Source organism: Leopardus geoffroyi, chromosome B4, assembly GCF_018350155.1.
Source record: "Leopardus geoffroyi isolate Oge1 chromosome B4, O.geoffroyi_Oge1_pat1.0, whole genome shotgun sequence".
NCBI lineage: Eukaryota > Metazoa > Chordata > Mammalia > Carnivora > Felidae > Leopardus > Leopardus geoffroyi.
In genome coordinates, this window is record NC_059341.1 from 127,889,352 (window position 1) to 127,913,266 (window position 23,915).

General features: G+C 42.3%; 1 protein-coding gene across 1 annotated transcript; it reads right to left on the reverse strand.

Annotated features, from left to right (window-relative positions):
• Positions 1–1,534: 1,534 nt before the first annotated feature.
• Positions 1,535–23,746, reverse strand: RTCB (RNA 2',3'-cyclic phosphate and 5'-OH ligase). The gene is made up of 12 exons (XM_045462466.1): positions 23,541–23,746; positions 20,438–20,516; positions 19,198–19,265; positions 17,774–17,873; positions 14,566–14,722; positions 13,144–13,300; positions 11,988–12,147; positions 10,455–10,630; positions 9,779–9,967; positions 8,755–8,865; positions 7,039–7,158; positions 1,535–2,645 (listed from the first exon to the last, which is right to left on the reverse strand). The coding sequence occupies exons 1-12, from the start codon at positions 23,631–23,633 to the stop codon at positions 2,538–2,540; spliced, it is 1,518 nt and encodes a 505-aa protein (XP_045318422.1). The 5' UTR covers positions 23,634–23,746; the 3' UTR covers positions 1,535–2,537.
• Positions 23,747–23,915: the final 169 nt, after the last annotated feature.

Here is a 23,915-nt window from a genome sequence, read left to right on the forward strand (position 1 = left end):
AGCACTGGAGCAGATGCAAAAAGAATGATGGAAGTTAAGACGTAAGTACAGATGTGTGAGTTGTGTGCTGGAATTAGAGGCACAGGGAGCGGCATGTGTCTCAGCAACACAGGTGAGGTCTGCGAGGAGCTTTCAGAAATAGGAGAGAGGAAAACTTTATCATGAACATGGGGAAAAAATACGCAGTCTCAAGCAGGAAAGACAGGAAAAGCTAAAAGAAAAAAAAACACCGTGCTTCGGTGGTTTTTGAAGGTTATATGAAGTATAATTTGGAGATCAAAGTAGGATTTGCAAGATGAATTCAGTATTTAAACCTTCATCTCTTTGCTGCCCCAGGAAAGCTGTAACATTAGAAAATTAGCGATTGTTCCTATTTTGCCTAAATCCATGGTTTTCCCAACCATATACTGACGACAGGGATGTACCAATATACATCACAACCAATGTGAGGTTTTGAGAATATTAGTTATAAACAGACTGACTTCAGAGGTCCTCAGTGAGGGACCAAGATGTGCAGTGCTAATGACTCCTCTCCATGCCTGAAGGAGCCACACGGTGCCTTATCAAAGGGTGTTCTGGCTGTGCGTGAGCACGGGACGGGCCTAGGGTATTTTTACTCAGGGCGAAACAGCTGGTAATGTCCGCTTCATTTGAACATTTATAAGTGGCTTTCTGCCTCAAATGGGAAAATAACATCTTTAGAACAAGGAAAACAGTATCTGTGTCTTCCTTTCTGAACTCAAAATATTAACCATTACCCCCTATGGTCATTAACAGGGCTAAGCTCACTGCAAATGCGGCAGACAAGAAAAGCTTATACAGCAGAAATGCCATTGCATAAAGGATTCTCTGTAGTTCTCCTACGTGTTCCTCCTCTTACTTCTCTGAAGAGTAACTTTCAAAGCATCTAATAAAACTCAACATACGTATTTAAGATGATGCACAGCATTTCTTGCAATGACATCAGTTTTGGGAGGTGATCTTGCTTTGAATTAGTTTCAAATGACATGTCACCAAGCAAGGCCTGGTTAGAGGGAGGGAGTCTACACTCCAACACTGTCTCACCTCTAGAGTCTGGCGCCTGCCAGAAGCCTGTTCCTCACGTTGAAGTGCCCTCCAGTGCTCACCAGTAACCTGCATCCTTGTCATCTGTGCACAACAGTGGCTAGGCCAGACTGAAGGCGTTAGTAACCTAGAATTACTGCATTAAGATTCCTAACTGCTTTATTTTCAAACTCTACCATCAAAATATTTAGATTACTGAGTGCTCAGAGTAAAGACATGCCATGCTATTTCAGAACATCCATTTTTCAGAGGATGTCTACCTTCTCCAGCCTTCCAAATGGCAGCATGTACAAGATACTCTAGTGAGGATTTTTTATTACAAGTTGAAGGATAAGTTTTAGGATACAATATTTTGGAGTGAGTTGCTGAAAGTAACCTGCGAGAAAAATGAGGGAACAGCAACGCTAACCCAAGTGAATCAAGCAAAAATACTACTTGTCCTAGGCTATAAACTACTAAGCACAAAATATAAACAACATATTGTAACTTTATTAGATTTTTCTATTTTACTGGCTGTTTGGACTCAACAAAGAAAGGCCTTAGTAACCTGTAACTTTAACACCTCAGGTGTCACAGTACAGAACACAAAATCTGATTGGGTGGCACAAGACCAGTCAACCTGTCACACGGCACCCACTGACATCGCAGCTGTGATCATATCATGTTTTTATAATTCAATCACAAACGTAAGACATTCGGTATTATGTGAGGGTTCTCTGCTGCTGCTGTGCAAGGCATCACCCAACAACAGTTTACTAGACAGGCCTAATTAATGACAGATACTAGCAGGTGCCACTGTGCAGGGAAGTCAAAACTCTGCCTCATATTTAGAATGAGAAAAGTAGCAAGTCTATGAAAAACTATGTCCTCTTTTGGGCTCCTATTCCTACACCTCCATACACACTCCCTGCTCAATGTGTCCCATTATCCATTCATCTAATATCCAGGTAGGACTCCGTGGGTACTTTCCAAGTGAGAGCGGTGTTCGGGGTTTTGCTGGGTTCAGGGGAAGGGGGCAGATGTGTGGATAAATGGACAAACTGACAACAGGAGGAGGGCAAGGAAAACATTTCAAAACTCTTAGTTAATAGGAGGCTCTTCACAACACCTCTCAGAATGTAAACAGAACTTGGTGTAAACAGGTTCATTCTGATGAATAAAGACTTACAGGACTGAGTCAGGCAGTATCTTGGCCTATCTGCACCCCTCAACAGATTTTCCTAAAACCTGGGGGACAATCAGGGAGGAAGTATATCCACCCTTTCCAAAGGAGGGCAGTGGGACTCCTCCCAGAAAGTAATGTTACAACACTGGCTCCTGAAAGCAGCAGCCGCCCGCCAGCTACTTTGCAACAGGCAGTTATAGCTGCACAATTTGGAACCCGTCAGGTCTCGAGTCTGGCGTCTGAGGAGCATTTCAGTCCACCTCCATTCCGTGAGAGGCAGTGGCGTTCGGCAGCTTCGGTCAGTGCTCTATCCTTTGATCACGGCAATTGGTCTCAGTTTAATGGCCTTCTTGCTGATCCCAGCATCATGGCAGGTGTTCACCACGTCGGTCACATTCTTGTAGGACTCAGGAGCCTGCAAGGGAGGAGTTAGACATCATCAAAGTCTATTAAAATGGAATCATTGAAAGCATTAAACTTCATGTGGGATTAAAGAAATGCACATTAAAGTAATACTGAGTATTCTTTTGTCTGTCAAATAAGGATTAAAATGATGAACGAGCTCAGTGTTGGTAAGGGTGATGGTAAGATAAACACTTCCATCCTGTTTTGTATTTTTTCTGTAGTTCTCGTAATTTCCCCATAGAATATATATTACTTGTATTACTAGGAAAAGCAGTAATTGAATAAAACATATACACCAATACCCGACAGAGAAGACACGCACCAAACAATCCTGTTAGTGGTAATTATCTACGGATGGTAGTTACTGGCCATTTTGATTTTCTTTCTTTATATATTTCTGCAGTTGTCAAAATTTCTGGAACGCACATATACTACCTTCACAATAAGGGAGAGTTCTGTTCAATGCATGTGTATTACTGTCAGTGTATGTGCACACATTCATGCGCACACATGTACACACACACTGTTATCTCTGACTTTCCAGCAAAACCACCACCCACCCCTCCCACCTGGTCACTGTCCTGCCACCATGAGAACCAGTTTCCTTACACATGCCCTTTCTTTCTGGTCATGTCAGCACAGACGCTCAGGCCTCCCGCCGACTCCCACAGGGCTCTGCACATAGCCCTTTCTAGCTCATGTCCCATTCCCTGCCAACTTCTAACTTCCCCACCACAGCCTCTGGAACTCCCTCCAGGGAGTCATGTGCAGAATCCTTTCCCTCTTCCCCTCTTCTCTGAACATTCCCTTTACCTTCCCATTCTTGCTGAAACACAGATACTAGGGATACTACTTCGACCTCCAACTTTCTGAAGTAGTAGCTGTTTTCCCTCCTAAATGGGGTCCTATCATTAGGCTCAGACTTGTTGTTCTTGATTCTTTCCAGACCATTCGTGCTCCTTCCTCCGTAAGTACTCTCAGCTTTGAGTCTCACAGTCATAACATTTTTCTACCCCTTCTTGATGTAGTTCCCTGCTAGACTCTGAATCACTCCCTAGCATTACCTGAAGATTTCTTGATCCTGGCTCAGTGTCCCTCTCTCCTGCTAATAATTCCAAAGGATTTCAGTATCTAGGAAGAGGATCCTTTCAGTATCTTGGCCTCTTAGTTCCCCGAGTTTTGCTCCTTCAAGTTTATTTTTAGAGAGAGAAAGAGAGAGAGCGAGCGAGCACGCACAAGCAGGGAAGAGGCAGAGAGAGAGGGGGAGAGACAATCCCGCACTGTTAGCACGGAGCCCAACGTGGGGACTCAATCTCAGGAACTGTGAGATCATGACCCGAGCTGAAATCAAGAGTCAGATGCTTAACCAACTGAGCAACCCAGGCGCTCCGAGTTTTGCTCCCTCAGTGCTTACCTTGGCCATTCACTCCCACCCAGGGCCATACCAGTGATCACAACTCCTCCATAATCACATACCAGTTATCATTACCAGTGATCACAACTCCTCCATAATCTCAATTTCAAGCATGTCATGCTGGTGACGACAGCTAGGTTTCCAGCTCACTCCCCTCCTGTGCTTCATCTCCAACAAGACCTATAATCCTTTTGCAACACCCGTAACAACCTTGCTTCTCTCCCACTGCACCGTACTTGCAAACCTGGTTAAAGTTAGTTCAACATCTATTTCATGCCTGCACCTGCACGGCTGAATGTAGTTGAAAAACGCCCCATCACTGAATTTAGCTCAAGTAGGCGCCTGCTGCTGTCCTGGCAACCACCCAAAACTTCCCCAGGCTGATTACTATTTCTCTTAAATGGTCATCTCCTACCTTCTCCTGCAGCCTTACTCCTAGTTGCTGGTACTACTTTCTATACACTGAAAACAAGAGAAAAGCCAGAATACAATCTCCACAAACTCTCACCATATCTTCCCTGACTACCTGCATCCTACCTTCTGTCCTTTCATTAGTAATTCATTATCTGAGCTCTTAGCCAAACCAAGCCCAACCACCCGCACATCCGATTCCATCTCCTCTCCTCTACCCAAGCACACTGCTCCAGTAATTTCCCCTGCTTTCCTGCATTATCAATTTCTCTTCTAGAATATTCTCATCAGGGTGCCAGACCCTGTTACTCTTCCGCTCAAAATTCTCCAATGTCTTCCCATCATCTCACTCAGAGTTAAGAAGAGCAACAGTCCTTCTGTAAAGGAAAAGGCAAGGACCCACATGATCTGGTGCCCCTGCCTCTCTGACCTCATCTCCCTCGCGGTGGCCTCCTTGCTATGTCTCAAACACCCAAGCATAACCTCGCCTTAGGGTTTCTGCACATGGCTGTTCTCTGTGCCTGGAAAGCTTGCCCCTAGATCCCCACATATACCCACACGGCCCACCCCCTCACTGCCTTCAGGTCTTCACTCAAGTATCACCCTCTACACCCTACTTAAAACTGCACCCACTTCTGATTTTTTTCCCTATCCCCATCCCATTTGTACTTTATAGCACTTACTGTCATCCAACACACTACATCTTTTACTGTGTGCTGAGTTTCACAAGAAAGGGATTTGTTGGTTTTGTTCTCTGCAGCACCTAGAGCAGCACCTAACTATAGCAGATGTTTAATTAAGTGTTTCCCGAGTCAATGAAAAAATCATATGCAAAACATGCAACTAAGGAAAATACCAACTGTTAATAGAGGTTATCTCTGGCTGGTGGAATTTTACATAGCTTGTTTTCTTCTTTGCATTTTCCAAAATCTCTTAATTAAACAGGTGTTATTCTTAAAATCAGAAAAAATTAATAGTTGTTAAAAAATAAGGCTTTGTAATACTCTGTGACTCAGCCTACTTTTAGGACTTCATTCTAATTATTAAAACAGCTGGAAAAAAGCTTCATGCATGAAAACACACATTACAACTTAATTTATAATAGCAAAATCTGGAAGTCAGTTAAATGTCAAATATGGGCAGAAACTCATGGTACTTAACTGGGAGACTATTTGTCAATTATTAATTAAATTATTTTAATGATTAAATTATTAATTTGATCATTAAAATAATTTAATTAATGATTTGGCAATCATTAATAATTGTTTTATCTTTACAAGCAATACTACAGTAATGTGCTAAATTTAAAAAAGGACTACAAAATGTTTGTAAACTATGATTACAATTAGTTTTAAAAAAAGCATTTAGGGAAAAAAATGGCAGTCAGCATCCTAAAAAAGGAGGTAACAGTTGTGTTAGGGCACTGAGTTTCTGGATGACTACCTTTCTTTTCAACTTCAAAAAAAAAAGTTATGGGGCGCCTGGGTGGCTCAGTCAGTTGAGCGTCTGACTTCAGCTCAGGTCATGATCTCGCAGTTTGTGAGTTTGAGCCCCATGTTGGGCTCTGTACTGACAGCTCAGAGCCTGGAGCCTGCCTCAGATTCTGTGTCTCCCCCTTTCTCTGCCCCTCCCATGTTCATGCTCTGTCTCTCAATAATAAATAAAAAAAGTTGGGGCGCCTGGGTGGCTCAATTGGTTGAGCGTCCGGCCTTGGCTCAGATCATGATCTCACAGTCTGTGAGTTCAAGCCCCGCGTCGGGCTCTGTGCTGACAGCTCAGGGCCCGGAGCCTGCTTCGGATTCTGTGTCTCCCTCTCTCTCTGCCCCTCCCCTGCTCATGCATTGTCTCTCTCTGTCTCAAAAATAAATAAGAACATTAAAAAAATAAAAAATAAAGTTAAAAAATGTAAATGTTTAAAAAAAAAGTTATGTTGTTTCTATTTCCAATATGTACATAATTTCCAATATCTGTACATAACATACATATAATTTAAACAAAATCTTGGCTCCCTTTTGAATCAAAACTATTTCCCTAAACATCTTACCCTTCCCTTTTCAAATGTGCTTTCAAGTTTATTTTATTTACGTATTGTATGTATTTAGAGAGTGTGCACAAACATGGGAAGGGGGGAGGGAGGGAGAGAGACGGGGGGGGGGGGGGAGAGAGGGAGAGGGAGAGGGAGAGAGAACATTTTAAACAGGCGCCACACCCAGCGCGGAGCCCAATGTGGGGCTTGATCTCATGACTGTGAGATCATGACCTGAGCCAAAGTCAAGAGTTGGATGCTTAACCGACTGAGCCACACAGGTGCCCAGCTTTCAAATTTAAGTATACAGCTGTGCAAAAGAAAAGTTAAAATGAGTCAGCTCAAACAATTTTTAAAGTTTAATATGTAGAAAGGTAAGAATCATTCTTATGTATTTGGCTTATAATTAATCTCCACACAAAAGACAAAGATACACTATAACTGAGGTTATTTAAAAACAAACAAACGTAATACAGCAATACTAAAATTGTTCTGTGTAGTGGCATAAATCAGAGACAGTTTTATGCTGAATATTTATCAAAATTCACTTACCTCTTCCATAACCAGTTTGGGCGAGGCAACGCGGATTGCGATTCCCATATCTGCCAGTTTGTCCAAGACATCCTGGAAATCTAAATTACGTCGAGATTTTGCTCGGGATAATGCACGGCCCTGGATTGGGGACAGAATGAACTTCACTTTATAAATTCTGAGCTACAATTTATGTTCAATTCCAGCAATTATTTCAGTCCTTGGGATTATATGCCTTTTCCTTGACTTCTTTTTAAATTAAAAAATAAAAAAAAGAGTAAAAAAACAATCTTTTTCTGTATTCTCAACCTTATTAGGTGTCTTTTGTTACAAGTCTCATCATATCCTTCTGGAAAACAAATTTCCACCTATACAAAACTTCAGTATTTAAAGATTCAGGTTTGTGTTTCTAACTACTATTAATTATCAATTCAATATAAATACATTGATTTTAATATAAACAGTATGTCTATTATCACAAAAACTTTATGCTTTGTGATTTAAAACAGTTTCTCAACATCAGCACTACTGACATTTTATTAAATGTTTATTTATTTTTGAGAAAGAGACTGAACATGAGCAGGGGGAGGGGCAGAGAGAGAGGGAGGCACAGAATCCGAAGCAGGCTCCATCTAGGCTCTAAGCTGTCAGCACAGAGCCCAAAGCAGGGCTCGAACCATGAGATCATGACCTGAGCCGAAGGTGAATGGTTAACCGACGGAGCCACCAAGGCGCCCCAACACTACTGACATTTTGGACCAGATACTTCTTTGTGTAGAATGTTCAGCAGCATCCTTGGCCTGTACTAGATGCCAGCAGCAAAGCTACTCTCCCTCACTGTGACAGTTAAAAAAGTGCTTCCAGGTGTTGCTAATGTATGGTGTGCGATGTGCTGGTTTTGATCACTGGGTTAAAATTAGGAATTGGGAGGCAGCTGGACATGAGAAAGGATCAGAGAAAAAGGAGGATTTAAATATTATTTGTGAAGGTCTGTCCTATAAAAGATACTTTAGTTTCCATTTTCTACTCCATCACGAGCTAAGCATTCTCATGGCTTAGAACAGGGGTTGGCAAACTGGTTTGTGGGCCAAATCTGGTCTACCACCCGTTTTTGTAAATAAAGTTTTATTGGAACACAGCAATTCCCATTTGTTTATGTATTGTCTACGGCTACTTTTTCATTACAATGGCACAAGGGAGTAGTTACTACAGAGACCCCATGGCCCAAAAGTCTAAAATACTCACCACCTGATGCTTTACAAAGTTTACCGACACCTGACTTAGAACGAAAGAGGCGATATGGTAAATAGGTGTGTATGCAGTCTATGCCTGGGCTGTGATTTGCAAATCCCCCAAATCTTGAGTGGACCTACCTAGTAAGGAGCAAATTATGCAAATGACTAGGTCCAGTGAATCACTGAGATAAGCTTTGATGTAAACTTGCATCAGTTAAAGTTATATCCATTGTGTTGGTCTGACAATTTCTCAGTCTGGATTTTATAGACCTGCAGAGATGAGGAACAGTCCCTGGTGCTACAATGACTTCACTAAAGTAGAGACACTAGGTGACTTTAGTCAGTTCATTAGACAGTGTATACTATGGGAATAAATTCAGGTAGAAAACAAGACAGACCCAAACTTCAACTTTGTTAATGCTCAAATACATTTACCTATCGAAATGCAAAGAGACGATTAAATGGAAGAGGGCATTTCTACCTAAGTTTCTGTTTTCCTTACCGCTCCATGACAAGTTGTTCCGAAGGTCTCAGTCATGCCCTGTTCAGTGCCAGTAAGAACGTAACTACAGGTGCCCATGGTGCCACCAATGAGCACTGGTTGTCCAGTGAGCTGAGGATACACAAATCAAATATAATTTAGAAAAGCATGAGCTTTTTATGCCTGAGATTTACACTTCCTCTCACATTGTAGGACTGTGGGAAAAACCTGGGCCTCTAAATACATTATTTTCACAACTGTATTATGAAATTATTTTAACTCTTTGATAATCAAGAGAGAAGTGGAAGGGAGTGAAAATGTGAGGGCCAGGAAGGCAGCAGAAGACACACAATGTAAGAGCAAAGCCAAATCCAAACATTTGGGGAAGTGTTATTAGGAAGAACCATCCCAGGGAATGCACTTGCCCTTTTCAAGCTCTGGTTTTCTCATCTGTACAATGGGAGCAGACTAAGGGCCCTTCTACCTCTATCACAGCCAGCCAGCAAGAGAAGAAGAAAAAAAAATTTTTTTTCTTTTAATTTTAATCTTGCTTTCCGATCATTCAAAGGCCTTGAAAAGATCACCTTTATGGAGTAAAATAATGTCCATGCAGGACTTTTTAGACAGTCTACTGCAAGCAGATGATAGGGGGAGTCACTGCTTCAGAGAAGACTGGAAATCACTGTTCTCATGGATGACAGATTTTCTTTTCACAACTGCTGCCTTTCTCATTATTTTTTTTAAGTTTATTTATTTAGAGAGAGAGAGGGGAGGGAGGGAGGGGGAGGGGGAGAGAGAGAGGGAGAGGGAGAGAGAGAGAGAGAGAGAGAGAGAGAGAGAATCCCAAGCAGGCTCCACACTGTCAGCACAGAGCCTGATGCGGGACTCGATCTCACGAACTGTGAGATTATGACCTGAGCCGAAGTCGGATGCCCAACTGACTGAGCACCCAGGCACCCCAGCCTTTCTGTTTAAATTCACCCATGTTTAGAGCCACCTAAATCATGCCCCCATGGCTTGAAACCACAAATGGCTTAGTACATACTTGGTAATCAACAGCAATAAGGGGATGGTGAGGAGGAAAAGCTCGGGTGGATCCCTTCCTGTGCACCAACAGTGTCCGTTCCTTTCCATCCACCACGTGCTGTTCGACTTTGGCAATATTGTGAGAAACATCATAGATCACGTGTAGGTCCAAGTCATCAGGAGTTGTGTTGAAGACCTTGGCAAAAGCCTAAGGGGAAAAGCTTGAGTTAAAAGCAGCCAGAACCAGCTTTTTAGAACTCACCTAACTGATTTCAGCTCATCTGTTTCTGAAGGGAGTGAGGGGTTTAAGAGCTCAAATACAGCAGTATTATTAATCTTCACATAAAAGACAAAAACCATGTTTTACACCACATCGCAAATTCCACTCTGTAAATTCCAATGCTGGTTGAAAAGCTGCTGGGCTACTCTTGATCCCACCCTCAGAACTTCTTCCTCAGCCTTCTAGTCTTCGTGGATGGCACTTCTATCCTCTCTGCTGCTCAAGGCAAACTCTAGGAACAATTCTGGCTCTCTTCTTCCCTCATTCCCCATGCCTGATTCCCTGCTGATTTGGTTTCAGGAGACACCAAGAGCCTGGACATTCCCAATATTATTTGTTACATTTTGAAAACCAAATTCTATAAGCTCTGTTTTAAACTTCACCGTGAGTAACAGAAGAGCAACTTCAACTGTACCTGACGGGTTAAGAAGGTCATGGAAGAGCGGTTGACCCAGGCATAGTTCCCAGCAGCTGCCATTCCCTTCAGGTAGTCCTGACCCTCTGGAGAAGCGATCCGAGCACAAGCCAACTGCCGGTCGTTGACTATGATCTTGTCTCTCTTCATGGCTTTTTCCATAGCAACCAGTGCATCTGGACAAGAGAGAAGCAAGTCTGAACCAGCCAGTTTTTCCCTTTGTAATTCAGATTGCAAAAAAGCAGGCTATACTCAAGCCCATTCTTTGAAAAGCAAAATGCAACTTTCCCTTTGAAGTGTTTCTAAGTTCATCTTGGTCAAGACATACTTATTAGGCATCTTCTGTCAGAGCTGTGTGACAGAAGCTACGTGGGCTGCAAAGACAACACCTTCCCTCCAGGAACTTTTTAAGGGGAATGAGATGTGTACTCAAACAGCAACAATATGATCTTAGTTATTCCTTTCTTGGCATGAGAATGTATGAATAGAAGCAGTAAAGTACACTTTATTACCATCATGGTTTTTAAAAATAATCTTTGAATGACTTAACAGAAAAGAGTTGGAGACAGGTTGCTAGAACTGCAGAAAAACCAAATTCATGACGAAGTGCTCAGAATACTCAGTAGAAAGTTCAGTATTACTAGTCAATGCTCCATATATTTGCTAGATTAAAGATTCTAATGGGTCAGTCTGGCCCAAATTATTAAATTCACATAGGATGAAACGTGTATAGAAGGATGAACTGGGGCGCCTGGGTGGCGCAGTCGGTTAAGCGTCCGACTTCAGCCAGGTCACGATCTCGCGGTCCGTGAGTTCGAGCCCCGCGTCGGGCTCTGGGCTGATGGCTCAGAGCCTGGAGCCTGTTTCCGATTCTGTGTCTCCCTCTCTCTCTGCCCCTCCCCCGTTCATGCTCTGTCTCTCTCTGTCCCAAAAATAAATAAACGTTGAAAAAAAAAAAAAAAAAAAAAAAGAAGGATGAACTGTGTAACATGCAACTTAAGGTTAGTTATAATTTCCATGTGTCTACATACCTTTCCACATATTCATAAATCCTTTCACACACACTATCATCAGAGACTTTGCTATTCCCTGCCTCCTCTTTTGTCCGTGTTGTCTTTTGGCCATGAATGTCCTTTGTGCGTGATTGTCCAAACTGCAATAGTATGTGTTCACGCCACTCCCAAAATCTTTTTCCTACAGACTCTAGATCGACTCTTCTATAGCATTTTATCAACTACTATCTTTTCATTTTAATCAACGTGACATCTCTTTCTTGAGATAATTTGAGGGCAGGTCCTTGCCCATTTCCTCAGTGAATCCACCGTGATACTTAATCTTGCACTATAGGTACGTTAAGACATATTTGTTTATGTCATAAATGTATAAACACTTTACATATACTATTTCATTTAATCTTCAACATGACGTGAAATAGTAAAACCTACAGTATGGTTTGAGAGCTTTCTCTCTTAAATCTCTATTTCCATAAACACATGTTTGAGCACTAAGTCAAAACTCAGGTCCAGAATATACCTGTGGCTACTTGGTGGCCCAAGCCTCTGCTTCCGCTGTGGATCATCACACACACCTGTCCCTTATGGTCAATGCCCATTTTCTTAGCAGCGTACTCATTGAAAATCTCATCCACAACCTGGATTTCTGCATAGTGGTTTCCTGCTCCCAGGGTCCCCAACTGCAAAAGTAAGAATGATAAAAATATCTTCAATTCTGCTTTAAAAAAAAATCCATTTAAAAAGCAAATAGGTAAAAACAACCAGTAACAAAAAATAATCACAATGTTTTATATAACAAAGACATTTCTGAGCCTTAGAAATGCTTCATGCATTTAAAGCAATACACAGTAAAAAATATGGTACAGTAGTTCTTGGAAGTTTACTGTATCATTATCTGCTTGAGGTATGCACATATAAAAAGCTTCAATAACCAAAACTCAGACCATTAAAGGGCTCATAGGACACTTTAAACATCGTGGAGAGAAAGGTCAAATTTTGGGATGAACTCTGGTGAATGTGGACTCCTACACAAGGTCCAAATTCAAATGTTTTTTTTGAAACATCAATGAGTTCACTGACACCTACCACTATCCACCACTGAAAGAATATGTTCCGTAACTGGAATTAACAGATGTAGGGACCATGGAATAGAAGTGCTGGAAGAGTCTTTAGAGGGTGTCTAGTTTTAACTATTCCAATTTTCAGATAAGAAAACTGACCCAGAGAAGCAAAAGACTTGCCCACAGTCACAGCGAATTAGTGGCAAGCCATCCCAATTAGCTGTAGATTTCAAACATGTGGTATATTCTGATCTCATGAACACCATAAATTGACAACGTATGTCTTCTCACTTTTGGCTCCAGAAAATTCAGCCAAATCTGCAGATTGTCAAAGTACGTTCATACGCAATTTGAGCATACATTTTAAGCCTTATAATCATATCCCACTTTCCTCACATTCATTTCTAATTCAGCACACTTTGTTTTATTTTATGAACATCTGCGAGATCCTAATACCTTTCCAAAAGAGTAACAACAAAACATAAACAAGTTTGTGTTCTTTTTGATATACTGTAAAAAAAAACCTGGGGATTGTATTTGCCACATAGAAGACAACTTTTGCCCTCAACAAAAATATATGGTAAAAATGAGCATGTTGTTTTTCCGAAGTGTTACCTGAGGAAGGCCTCTTTTCTTAGCCCTTGCGGAGACCTTATTGGGATCGGCCTGCAACATCCTTCCGTACTCCTCACAGTGCTCCTTGTCTTCAGCCCAGGCGTAGCCTTCCCTCAGGGACCAGTCCACACCCATCTCCAAGGCCTCCTCCAAGTCTCTGAGCGAGTAATAAGGTCTGGTCATTTCACAGCCAAGGCAGAGCAAAAGCTACGATGACCACATCTCAACAGCGTAGAGGGAAGCAGTCCCATTTACTATCTGTCACCTGCGTACCAGACACTGTGCTGGATGCAAAGTTTATGCTCTCAGCAATTCCAGTATTTTGAGGAAAGCACTTACATGAATAATTGCAACATAAAATGGTAAGTGTCGGGGCGCCTGGGTGGCTCAGTTGGTTGAGCATCCCACTTTGGCTCAGGTCATGATCTCACGGTTTGTGAGTTCGAGCCCCGCGTCGGGCTCTGTGCTGACAGCTCAGAGCCTGGAGCCTGCTTCTACTTCTGTGTCTCCCTCTCTCTCTGCCCCTAACCCACCTGCATTCTGTCTCTCTCTCAAAAATAAATAAACATTTAAAAAAAAAATAGTAAGTGCCATACAAGAGATATTATAGTTTTATTATTTTTTAAAATTTTTGAGTTGTTTTTTGTTTGCTTGTTTTGTTTTTTGTTTAGAGAGTGAGAGTGTGTGCCAGCAGGATAGAGAGCTTGGGATTCTCTCTCTCCCTTTCTCTCTCAAGATAAATACACTCTAAAAAAAATTATTTATTTAAGAACGCTCACCCAACATGGGGCTCAAACTCATGACCCTGACTAAGCCAGCCAGGCACCCTACTATGATCTCTTTAACGTTTATTTATTTTTGGGACAGAGAGAGACAGAGCATGAACGGGGGAGGGGCAGAGAGAGAGAGAGAGACACAGAATCGGAAACAGGCTCCAGGCTCTGAGCCATCAGCCCAGAGCCTGACGCGGGGCTCGAACTCACGGACCGCGAGATCGTGACCTGGCTGAAGTCGGACGCTTAACCCACTGCGCCACCCAGGCGCCCCTTACTATGATCTCTTTAAACCTCAGTTTCCTTTCGTGTAAATTGGGAATAATACCAGGTTTACTATCTAGATGAAACGACAAGATATACATACACTATAGCACAGCGCCTTCCATGTGGGAAGTGCTCAATAACTGTCAGTTGGTATTATTCTATTATAAATTCTGTACGTGAAAAGCTGTTCTAATGAACATCTGTTGACTAATGTCTCTAATATATGGGCAGGGCCTCATGCTTAAAAGAACAATGCATTACCACTTCCTAAAAAGTGACTGAATAATCCCCATCTCCTCAGCGTCCTACATTAGATATGAATTTGAGGGTCATTGTGGTTATTTTCTTTCTCACTCTATTTATTGGAAAGTTGTCTTCTTACTTGGCATTCATGGGGATGACACCTTTTGATCCCACCCCAACAGGAATGTGGTCAAACATAGCCTGGGCAAGCTGCTCCTTCACTGGCTGGACATCGCTTTCATCTAAATTGGTTCTGAGCAAGCGGACACCGCAGTTGATGTCAAATCCGACACCGCCTATAAAATAGAGAAAAGTTAGTCAAAAATCAGCAAAACCAAGTAGTTGAACAATGTTACCTGTGGTTTTTCACCATTAATACAGGGTGTGAAAGACAGCTATTCTTTCAAAGGTTAACTTAAAACATTTTTTTTTTAGTCTTTATTTTTGAGAGAGACAGAGTGCGAACAGAGGAGGACCAGAGAGAGAGAGAGACACAGAATCGGAAACAGGCTCCAGGCTCTGAGCCATCAGCCCAGAGCCCGACGCGGGGCTCAAACTCACGAACGCGAGATCATGACCTGAGCTGAAGTCAGACGCTTAACTCACTGAGTCACCCAGGCGCCCCAAGGTTAACTATTTTTAGGAACCCACAAAGTAGGTAAAGTCTGATGGCATCAAGATGTTTAAAATGATGTACATACTACAGGTACTTGGTGGGCCAGGAAAGTGGTAATGAACAAGGAGTGTCATCTAGGCTAGAGATTAAAATGGGAATTATGTGCTTCTCTTTTTCTGTGTATCATTCTTGTTGGGGGTTTATGAGTTCTATTAGCTTTTTCAAAGGGCCAATATTTGTCCTTGTTCATCCTTTCTACTATATATCATTTCATTAATTTTGTTAATTATTGCCATCTTTCTATCTTTTTTGGGTTTGTTGTTCTTTAGCTTTTTGAGATGGATGCTTAGATTACTGATATTTCAGCCTTTCTTCTTTTCTAATTTGTACATTTAGGACCATGTGTTTCTATCTACATTTGGCATTAATAATAACCCAGTTTTTAGACAGTATTTTTTATTAACGTCAGTTACAATTATTTTGTAGTTCCCATTACGATCTTTTTTTTGACCACATGGGTTATTTATTTACATTTTATTATTTATTTTTAGAAGTTTATTTTGAGAGAGAGTGGAGGAGGAGCAGAGAGAAAGGGAGAGAACCCTAGGCAGGCTCTGTGCTGTCAGCACGGAGCCCGACATAGGGCTCGAACTCAAGAACTGTGAGATCATGACCTGAGCCAATACCAAGAGTTGGGCGCTTAACTGACTGAGCCGCCCAAGGTCCCCTATTTATTTATATTTTAGAGAGAGAGAGAGAGAGAGAGAGAGAGAGAGACAGACAGACAATGCATGCCCGTGAGGGGTGGGCAAAGGAGAGAATCTTAAACAGGTTCCACACTCAGCTCAGAGCCTGACACCAGGCTTGATCCCACAACTCTGGGATCAGAACCTGAGCCAAAATCAAGAGTCAGACACTCAACCAACTGAGCCAGCCAGGCGCCCCTGACCTGTGGGTTATTTAAACACACATGCTTACTTTGTAAATATATGAGATTTCCCCCTAGTTTTTGTTGTTGTTAATGACTTCTAACTTAATTCCACTGTAGTAGGTAATACCTTCGGTACCAGGAGTACTTAAGCCACTTTGTGGTCCAGGAGAGCTTTAAGGTCTGTAAGAGTAACTATAATAATGCTGGGGCATCTAGGTGGCTCAGTTGGTTAGGCATCCAATTCATGATCTCAGCTCAGGTCTTGATCTCGCGTTCATGAGTTCAAGCCCCATACTGGGCCCATGCTGGGCATAAAGCCTACCTACTTAAAAAAAATTAATGCTATGGGGCCCCTGGGTGGCTTGGTCAGTTAAGCGTCCGACTCTTGACTTAGGCTCAGGTCATGATCTCATGGTTCGTGAGTTTGAGCCTTTCATCAGGCTCCATGCTGACAGTATGGAGCCTGCTTGGGATCCTCTCTCCCTCTCTCTCTGCTGCTCCCCCACTCGTGCTGTCTCTCTCAAAATAAATAAACTTAAAAAAATAATGCTAACATATTATTTACATTTTAAACTTTTCTCTTCTGTGCAGTTTTCCAAAGGCTACGTGACAGATGATGGATAATGAAACACGTACTTGTGTGTTACTGTCTTAAACACTTCTCAGTTTTAATTTCTGGTAAGGTAAATACTGATAAAAGCCTTTGAGAACAGCCCTCAATCATTTTTCAGAGGATAAAGGGGTCGAGTCCAAAAAGTTTGAGAACTGTTGTTAATTTCAATGCTTTAAAATTTGAGACCCGATTTATGGCTCAGCAGTGTGGCCAATTTTGTGAACATTCTGTGTGCACTTGGAAAAATGTGTATTCCACAGTTCATGGATGCACTGTGACATGTGTGCACACACACCACACGTACATATTAGAGGTCAAGGCGTCAGGTTTGCTAACTGGATTGTTCAAATCTATATCCTTACTGACTGAAATCTGCCATTACCTCAGGAGAAAAAGAGAGCTAAATGCAGTGCTCATGTATTTGCACTTTTTCTCTGGTCTTTGCCTCACAAATTCTTATTGTTTCAAAAGCTTTCCTACGCTTCCAATCAGATGTGTTTTTCTCTCTTATTTTGTTTTAAAAATACTTTTATCTCTTTTATTTTGTTTTAAAAATTTTATTCAGCCTTTCTTGTTATTCTTGGCAGAGGATTGCTCTGAAACAAGTTTATCCGCCATCACAAAAGGCAGAACTCTCCAGATATAATTTAAACTTTCATTTCTTTTTCAGACTCTGAAAGCAAAGACATTATCTGGTGTGAAATATTTTCAGTGAAAGCACCCCACACCAGGAAAGATATATACAACTAGACATCAATCATAATGATGATGATGAGGGCAAACACGTCCCAAACACTTCCTACGTACTTGGTACTGTGCTAAGTATCTTACACAGCTTAACTCATTCAATCCTCATGGTGATGCTACGTGGAAATAACACTGGCTCCAATTTTCCCAAGAGTTAACTGGGACACAAAGAAGACACATAATTTGCCAGTGAAGTGTTTCAGTTCGCTCTGTAGCCAATGTCTAAAAAGTGCCTGGCACAGAGGAGGAGCCCAAATAATTTTCAATAAATGTATGCTTTACTTGACGTTTTAATAGCTTCTGAGTGCTCACAATTAATTCCCTCAGTAAATGAGAAAACAAGAAAGGATAGAACATGATGAGACTGAGAGATGTCCATACTCTGTTCCAGAAGGGCTATGCTTCACACCTGATGGCAGACGTGCACAGTGTGACCTTACCTGGGGATACCACTGCTTCGGGGTCATTCATATCAAAGGCTGCCATGTTCCCAATAGCAAACCCATAACCTGAGTGGACATCAGGAAGCCCGATAGATCGCTGAAAGAGAATTAGAAAATGAAATCCAGCTTTCTCACCCTGGCTCTCTGGTTGCCTGACAAGTCATATTAATTCTCAAATAGGTTATAGGCCAAAGTCTTCCCAAATCAAGATTTTGTTTTCAGGAAATCTTCTCTATTGGTGGAAAGAAGTGTAAAGTCTCCTAATCATAAAGCTAGCTACAGCTAGAAAAACTCTTTTTAATAAACTCTGACCATTAACTGAGGTAACAGAAAACAGAAAAGCCTCAATGTAACATGATATAGGATGGCCACATACTAACTTTAAGGTAGTATTACGTTTTGTTTTTTTTTTTTTTAAGTTTATTTTGAAAGAGTGCGCAGGAGGGGCGGGGTAGGGGGTGGAAAGAGAATCCCAAGCAGGCTCTGCACCATCAGCACAGAGCCTGATGTAGGGCTTGAACTCATGAAGCGTGAGATCATGACCTGAACTGAAATCAAGAGTTGGACACTCAACCGACTGAGCCACCCAGGTGCCCCTAAGGTAGTGTTACATTTTAAAGATAATCTTTAGACATGGACAAATTGTGGTCATGTCAGGCTACATGAAGGGAAATAATGTGATTTATACAGATCCTTAGTGCTTAAGCAATCACAGGAAAATATAATCCATTTGATGGTAGGAATACTGTATACTGTCTATATCTGGGGCCTGGAAACGGCCCTGATCCAGGAAGAATGCAGGTCAAAAATGGTCAGGACATATGGAGACACCTAGACACTTAAAAAACGCACAAGCCAAGTGCCAGCACAGTAAATGGTATAAAGACCTCAAAAAAAGTCTGTTGTAAGGATTTAATATCTTCTTCTGATGGTAGAACCTGAATGTCACACTGTGGAGGGGGCCCCACGTGGAGCTCCACCGGGCCTCCCTGTTACCGCCACCACCCTCCTTTTCCAGTCATGTCTACAACAGCTACATGTCCTTTTTTCTGCTCCACAGTCCTAACCCTTAAACTTCCGTCCATTCTTTCTCCAGTCATCCTCCCGAATGGGGCCAGAGTGAAACTTTCAATGTTGGTACACATTGAATCCAGGATCCAGGAATAATGATGGACTGTGACAAAGAAACAAGAAAACAACACTACTTCAAAGGTTTTTGAATGCTTACAGATTCTAGCAAAAGGGAACCGAAACTGAGATGTTACCCAGACTCAATTACTTAAGTCCCATGGTTATTTCTATGTGTTTGAAAGTCACTGTCTAAATGACACCACTATCAGTTATATGTGGCCAGTCATCCACTCAGCAAGTTTTTAGACGAAGAGAAATATAAATGATTAAAACTCTGAACATGGACTCACATGAACAATCCCAGGCAGGGCTGCCACATTGCCAATTTGTTTCATGGCTGGCAGGAAGCCACCAACACCTGAAGACAAAAATTCAATATTAGAAAAGGAGACACGGTTGATTTTTAGCATTCAGGATATTCATATGTTTCTAGCTTGCATGAAATGAAGGGTGGTGGTTAGGACTACCAGAACAACACAACATGAAAGGATGTTTGAGATGAAGGGGGAGGGCAGCACACACGAAGGAAGGTAGTGAGGTCAATCACAGGGATTAGAAACATGGCGTCAGTGTTCTGTGCATACCACGAGAAGGGTACTTGCAAACACTGTGCTGGGAAATGTAAAACAACTATTAAATTTTATGTTGCCCATGTAAAAAAAATGTATTCTTTCAACAGTTTATATTATTTACCAAAAAAAAAAAAAAAAATCAACACTGGATTTACTGTAAGAGACAAAGAAGGGCAATGTGGACAAGCTGGGAAAACACTGGACTGAGAGGCAGGGGATAGGGGGCTCTAGGCCCAGCTCTGTCACTTGGTTGCTGTGTCACTGTAGGCAAGTCAGGATGTCCTGGTGGGGAGAGGAGTGGGATTTAGTTTGTCGAGCTGAAAATAAAAGGGTTAAAACTAGGTTCCATTTTTGTATCATCACCATTAGAGCGTTATATTAGAGCTTTATACATTTATCTGTAAACATTACTGCAGTTCTGCAAGATAAATGTAATAAAATTCTCTTTTATAGATGAGATTAGCTGAAGTTCAGTGAGGCTACTCAGTGTACTGGTTAAGAATATGGACTTTGGAATCAGATAACTCTTGGCTTTGAGTTCTGGCTCTGTTACCAAGAAGCTCTGCAATCCTGGACAAATTGAAACTACTTAATGTCACAGAGCTTTGACTTACACATGTGTAAAATGGAGATAACATCTTCCTCTTAAAGTGACTCTAAGAATTACATGAGATCATCTATGTACAGTGCCTGGCACACAGTAAGTGCACAATAAATGATAGCTTTTATTGCCCAAGGTTAGCTGAGAAACCAACCAGGTCCACCCAGCTCCAAATAGTTTCTAGAAAGCCAGGTGGCTAACAATGTGATCACAAATAAGTAACAGGTTTTGGTCTCATTTAAGTCTTGATCATCAGCTACAATACTTTCGTATTTTAAATTATCACTGAGTTACTATTTTCAGACCACAGAGAAGACACTATTTATGTGGCCACACGTAAAACTCTAATGTACTTACCACCACCTCGACAGGCATTTCTTAATTCCTCAAACATTAATTTTTCCAGAGCATCATTCACATAGAAAACTCCTTCAACCTGGTACCAAAGAAAAGGAAAAACTATGTCTGAGCACATGCCCAGTGTCTAGGCAATGGATAGAATATAAATACTGCATATAATACTTACTTTGCTTTATTCTTTATAAAACACTTTCTCATTACCTTAAGCAAGCAGAAGATTTCCAAAGACTACAAGATGTTCCTATCTTTAAATGTATTTTAATGTTGCAATGTTCACAAATTATTTTGTTTTTCTCCTACTCTCGAAGCCATATTTTAGAATTCAACAGGTAGGAGCGCCTGGGTGGCTGAGTTGGTTGAATTCCTCTCAGGTCATGATTTCATAGTTCGTGAGGGGCACAGGGTACGTGAGTTTGAGCCCTGCATCGGGCTCTCTGCTGTCAGCACAGAGCACGCTTCAGATCCTCCCTCTCTCGCCGCCCCTCTCCTGCTCGCTCTCTCTCAAAAATAAATGTTAAAAAAAAATTCAACAGGTAAAATATTTTTTGCATGTGTGATGAAGCACAGTCTTCCAACTATGCTCTAAGGTCAAAAGTCCTACTGCTCTTGTGCTTCTAAAAATCAGTGGGTCTTGATAAATAGATGAATAAAAAAACAAAACAAAACAAAAGATTCTAAACATAAAAATGCAGTCATCTGACCTTAGTGTACTTTGCTCGTGCTTAAGACAATAGCACATTACACTTTATTGTGTCCTATGCTGATCTACAGATCTATACTTAGGTAAACAGCAAAAATTTAACATGTAGCTATGCAGCTGTGTGTTTAGTTCTATAATCTATATAGTTAGTTTTAATAGGATAAGAAAGCTTGATAATAGAACATAAAAAGGCAATGGGGGACATAATTATGTAACACCAAAGGCCAGAACATTTTTATCAAAGATCAAATATTATGAAGGAGCTGCCCACAAATGGATAACGGATAAAGACTTAACACTTAATCATCTGGACAAATCTGTTTCTTTTATAAGAGGATTTCTCCATGAACAACACTACTAGTTGAAGGAAAATGTCTCCAGTACAATTTTCTAAGTGCCACATTTATTTTTATACACATATATCTTAATGGCTATTTATTTTTGAGAGAGAGTGTGTGTGTGCATGTGCATAAGCCGGAGAGGGTCAGAGAGATCCCAATCCTCTGCTGTCAGCGCAGAGCCTGATGTAGGGCTTGAACTCATGAACTGTGAGCTCATGACCTGTGATGAAATTAAGAGTCGGACTCTTAACTGACTGAGCCACCCAGGTGCCCCATAAGGGCCACATTTATTAATTCACCAAACATTTACCGAGGACTCATGCTTCAGGCACTGTACTGGGCCACTAGGGGAGAAACAAAGAATATGAAAGATCCCATTTTTGAGGAATTTCCTGTCCAGGATGCAGCCCAGACTAGAAAATTAAGAGTACCACGAGGCAACTGCCATGACAGGTGCGTCCCATGGGAGAAACTGATGCAGAAGTGGTTCAGCAGCCTAGGGAGCCCGCAGAGGTTTCACGGGTGTTCACTGTTTGAACTAGCGTTCAAAGAACAGGGACATGACCTGAGCTTAGGAGACACTTAGGAGACAAAGGAGGCACAAAGATGACAAAGGTGGGAGGGGGGTGTTTTAGGGAAGAGGAATTTTTAGTGCATCCCAGGGGTCTTAAGGGAGGAACGGAGATTAAGTAGGATGGGGCAATCTCTGTGAAGTCGCTAATCTCAATGAGAATGGGAATACAATTCAGGGTTAGCAGAATCTGTATCTTTTTAGGAGCAGTATATGGAGATTTCAACTCACTTAGGCGAGAAGTGGTGGTGAAGTGTTTGTTGTACAAATAAACCACAAGTGCCTAGCAAAATGAGACTTGCTCCTGGGCAGAATCAGCAGCCGCGTGTGTATCACAGGTCAAGCCAGAATCACTACCAGACACGGACAGTGTGTTACCATGATCATGCCATGGTTAGTTCCTATTCCTTCTTTCAGGGAACCAGATTCCATCAATAGGAACTGGCTAAATGTAAAACAGCCAAAAAGAATCTTGGGACCGGAGCTTTTTCTCTCCTCTCTGCGTCTAGCTAGGTGCTTTGCTCAATGGAGGACACTCAGGAAGTTTTGATGTTGAGTAAAAGAGTGAAATGGCTATCAGGAGCTTTTACCAAATCACAAACCTTCAATACACTTACAAGGCACCTTAAGTGATTTCAGAAGCTATTTAATAACATATGCACCAAAACCTTACAAATGCCTTTTTTCCTTCACTTTAATGGAAGATAATAGACACAAATGGCAATGAAGCCCGAGAAATACAGTTGAGCCCGGGCTTTCACACTCCCTGGGACTGGGTCCCCAAGTCTCCGTCGGGAATACATCACTCCGCTAGAGGAAAGCGAAGTAAAATGGGTATCGAGGCCTGGCTGGGCTTCTTGCTGGGGGGGTGGGGTGGGGTGGGGGTAGAGGAAGCCGTGTCACCACCCGATCCTTAGCGAGGTGATTAAAAACAGGCTACCCTGACCTGTGAACTTAAACTGCTGTGAGACACAAAAACGTCTCATTAAAAACCCACACAGAACAGTGAAGGCTAACAACTTGCTTCTGCGTTCTGTAAACGTCACCCAGATGACCAGCATGACTCAGGAACGGAGTTCGTGTCCCAGCAACTCCACCCCGGACCGGCTGTGCCACCGGGTAAAAAAAAAAAAAAAAAAAACCCACTAACGTCTCTGAAGCTCGGGAGTGTAACATCTTACGGGGCGTTTTTGAGACTTCTGTGTCAAAGCGCTTCGCAAGCGCCGATTTCGTGTTCACGTACATTTCCCAGACACGCTCCGCTCTGCTGGTCCTCGTGGCCTAGGGACCGTTCCGGCCGGGAGGTGGGGCCGGCCGGAGGGTGGGGGTGGGGGCGGTCGGAACACTGCCGGGGGGCAGGGGCGGCCAGGGCGCTAGCTAGGGGTAGGGAGAGCGACGGGGAGGCCGGGCCGGGTGGGCAGGGAGGCGCCGCGGGCCCCCAGGCGAGAAGGCCCCGCCACCCCACCGGCTCCTGCTTCTCCGCCTCACCTGCATGTTGGGCACGAAGCCCTTCTTGATTCTCCAGCAGTTTTTATTGATCTTTTCCAAGAACTGCAGCTCATCATTATAGCTGCGACTCATGGCGGCGGCAACGATGGCGAAAACTCCCGGCTCCGCTTTGAAGAGCTACTGCCGCGCTGTCCCGCAGCCTGAAGTACCACCTTCGCGCAGTCAACGCGCAGGCGCGGCCGCCTCCGCCGCAGGACCGGCGACGGCAAGCGCCGAGGCTCGAAACTCGTGGGAACAATCGCTTTCCTCGCGTAAAATTAGACTGCCCTCTAGTGCTTACCTTTTCGGATATTTACTTGTCCTTCTCTTCCAGGTTGAAAGCTAATCTAAATGCAGTCGTTTTAAGTGAGATCT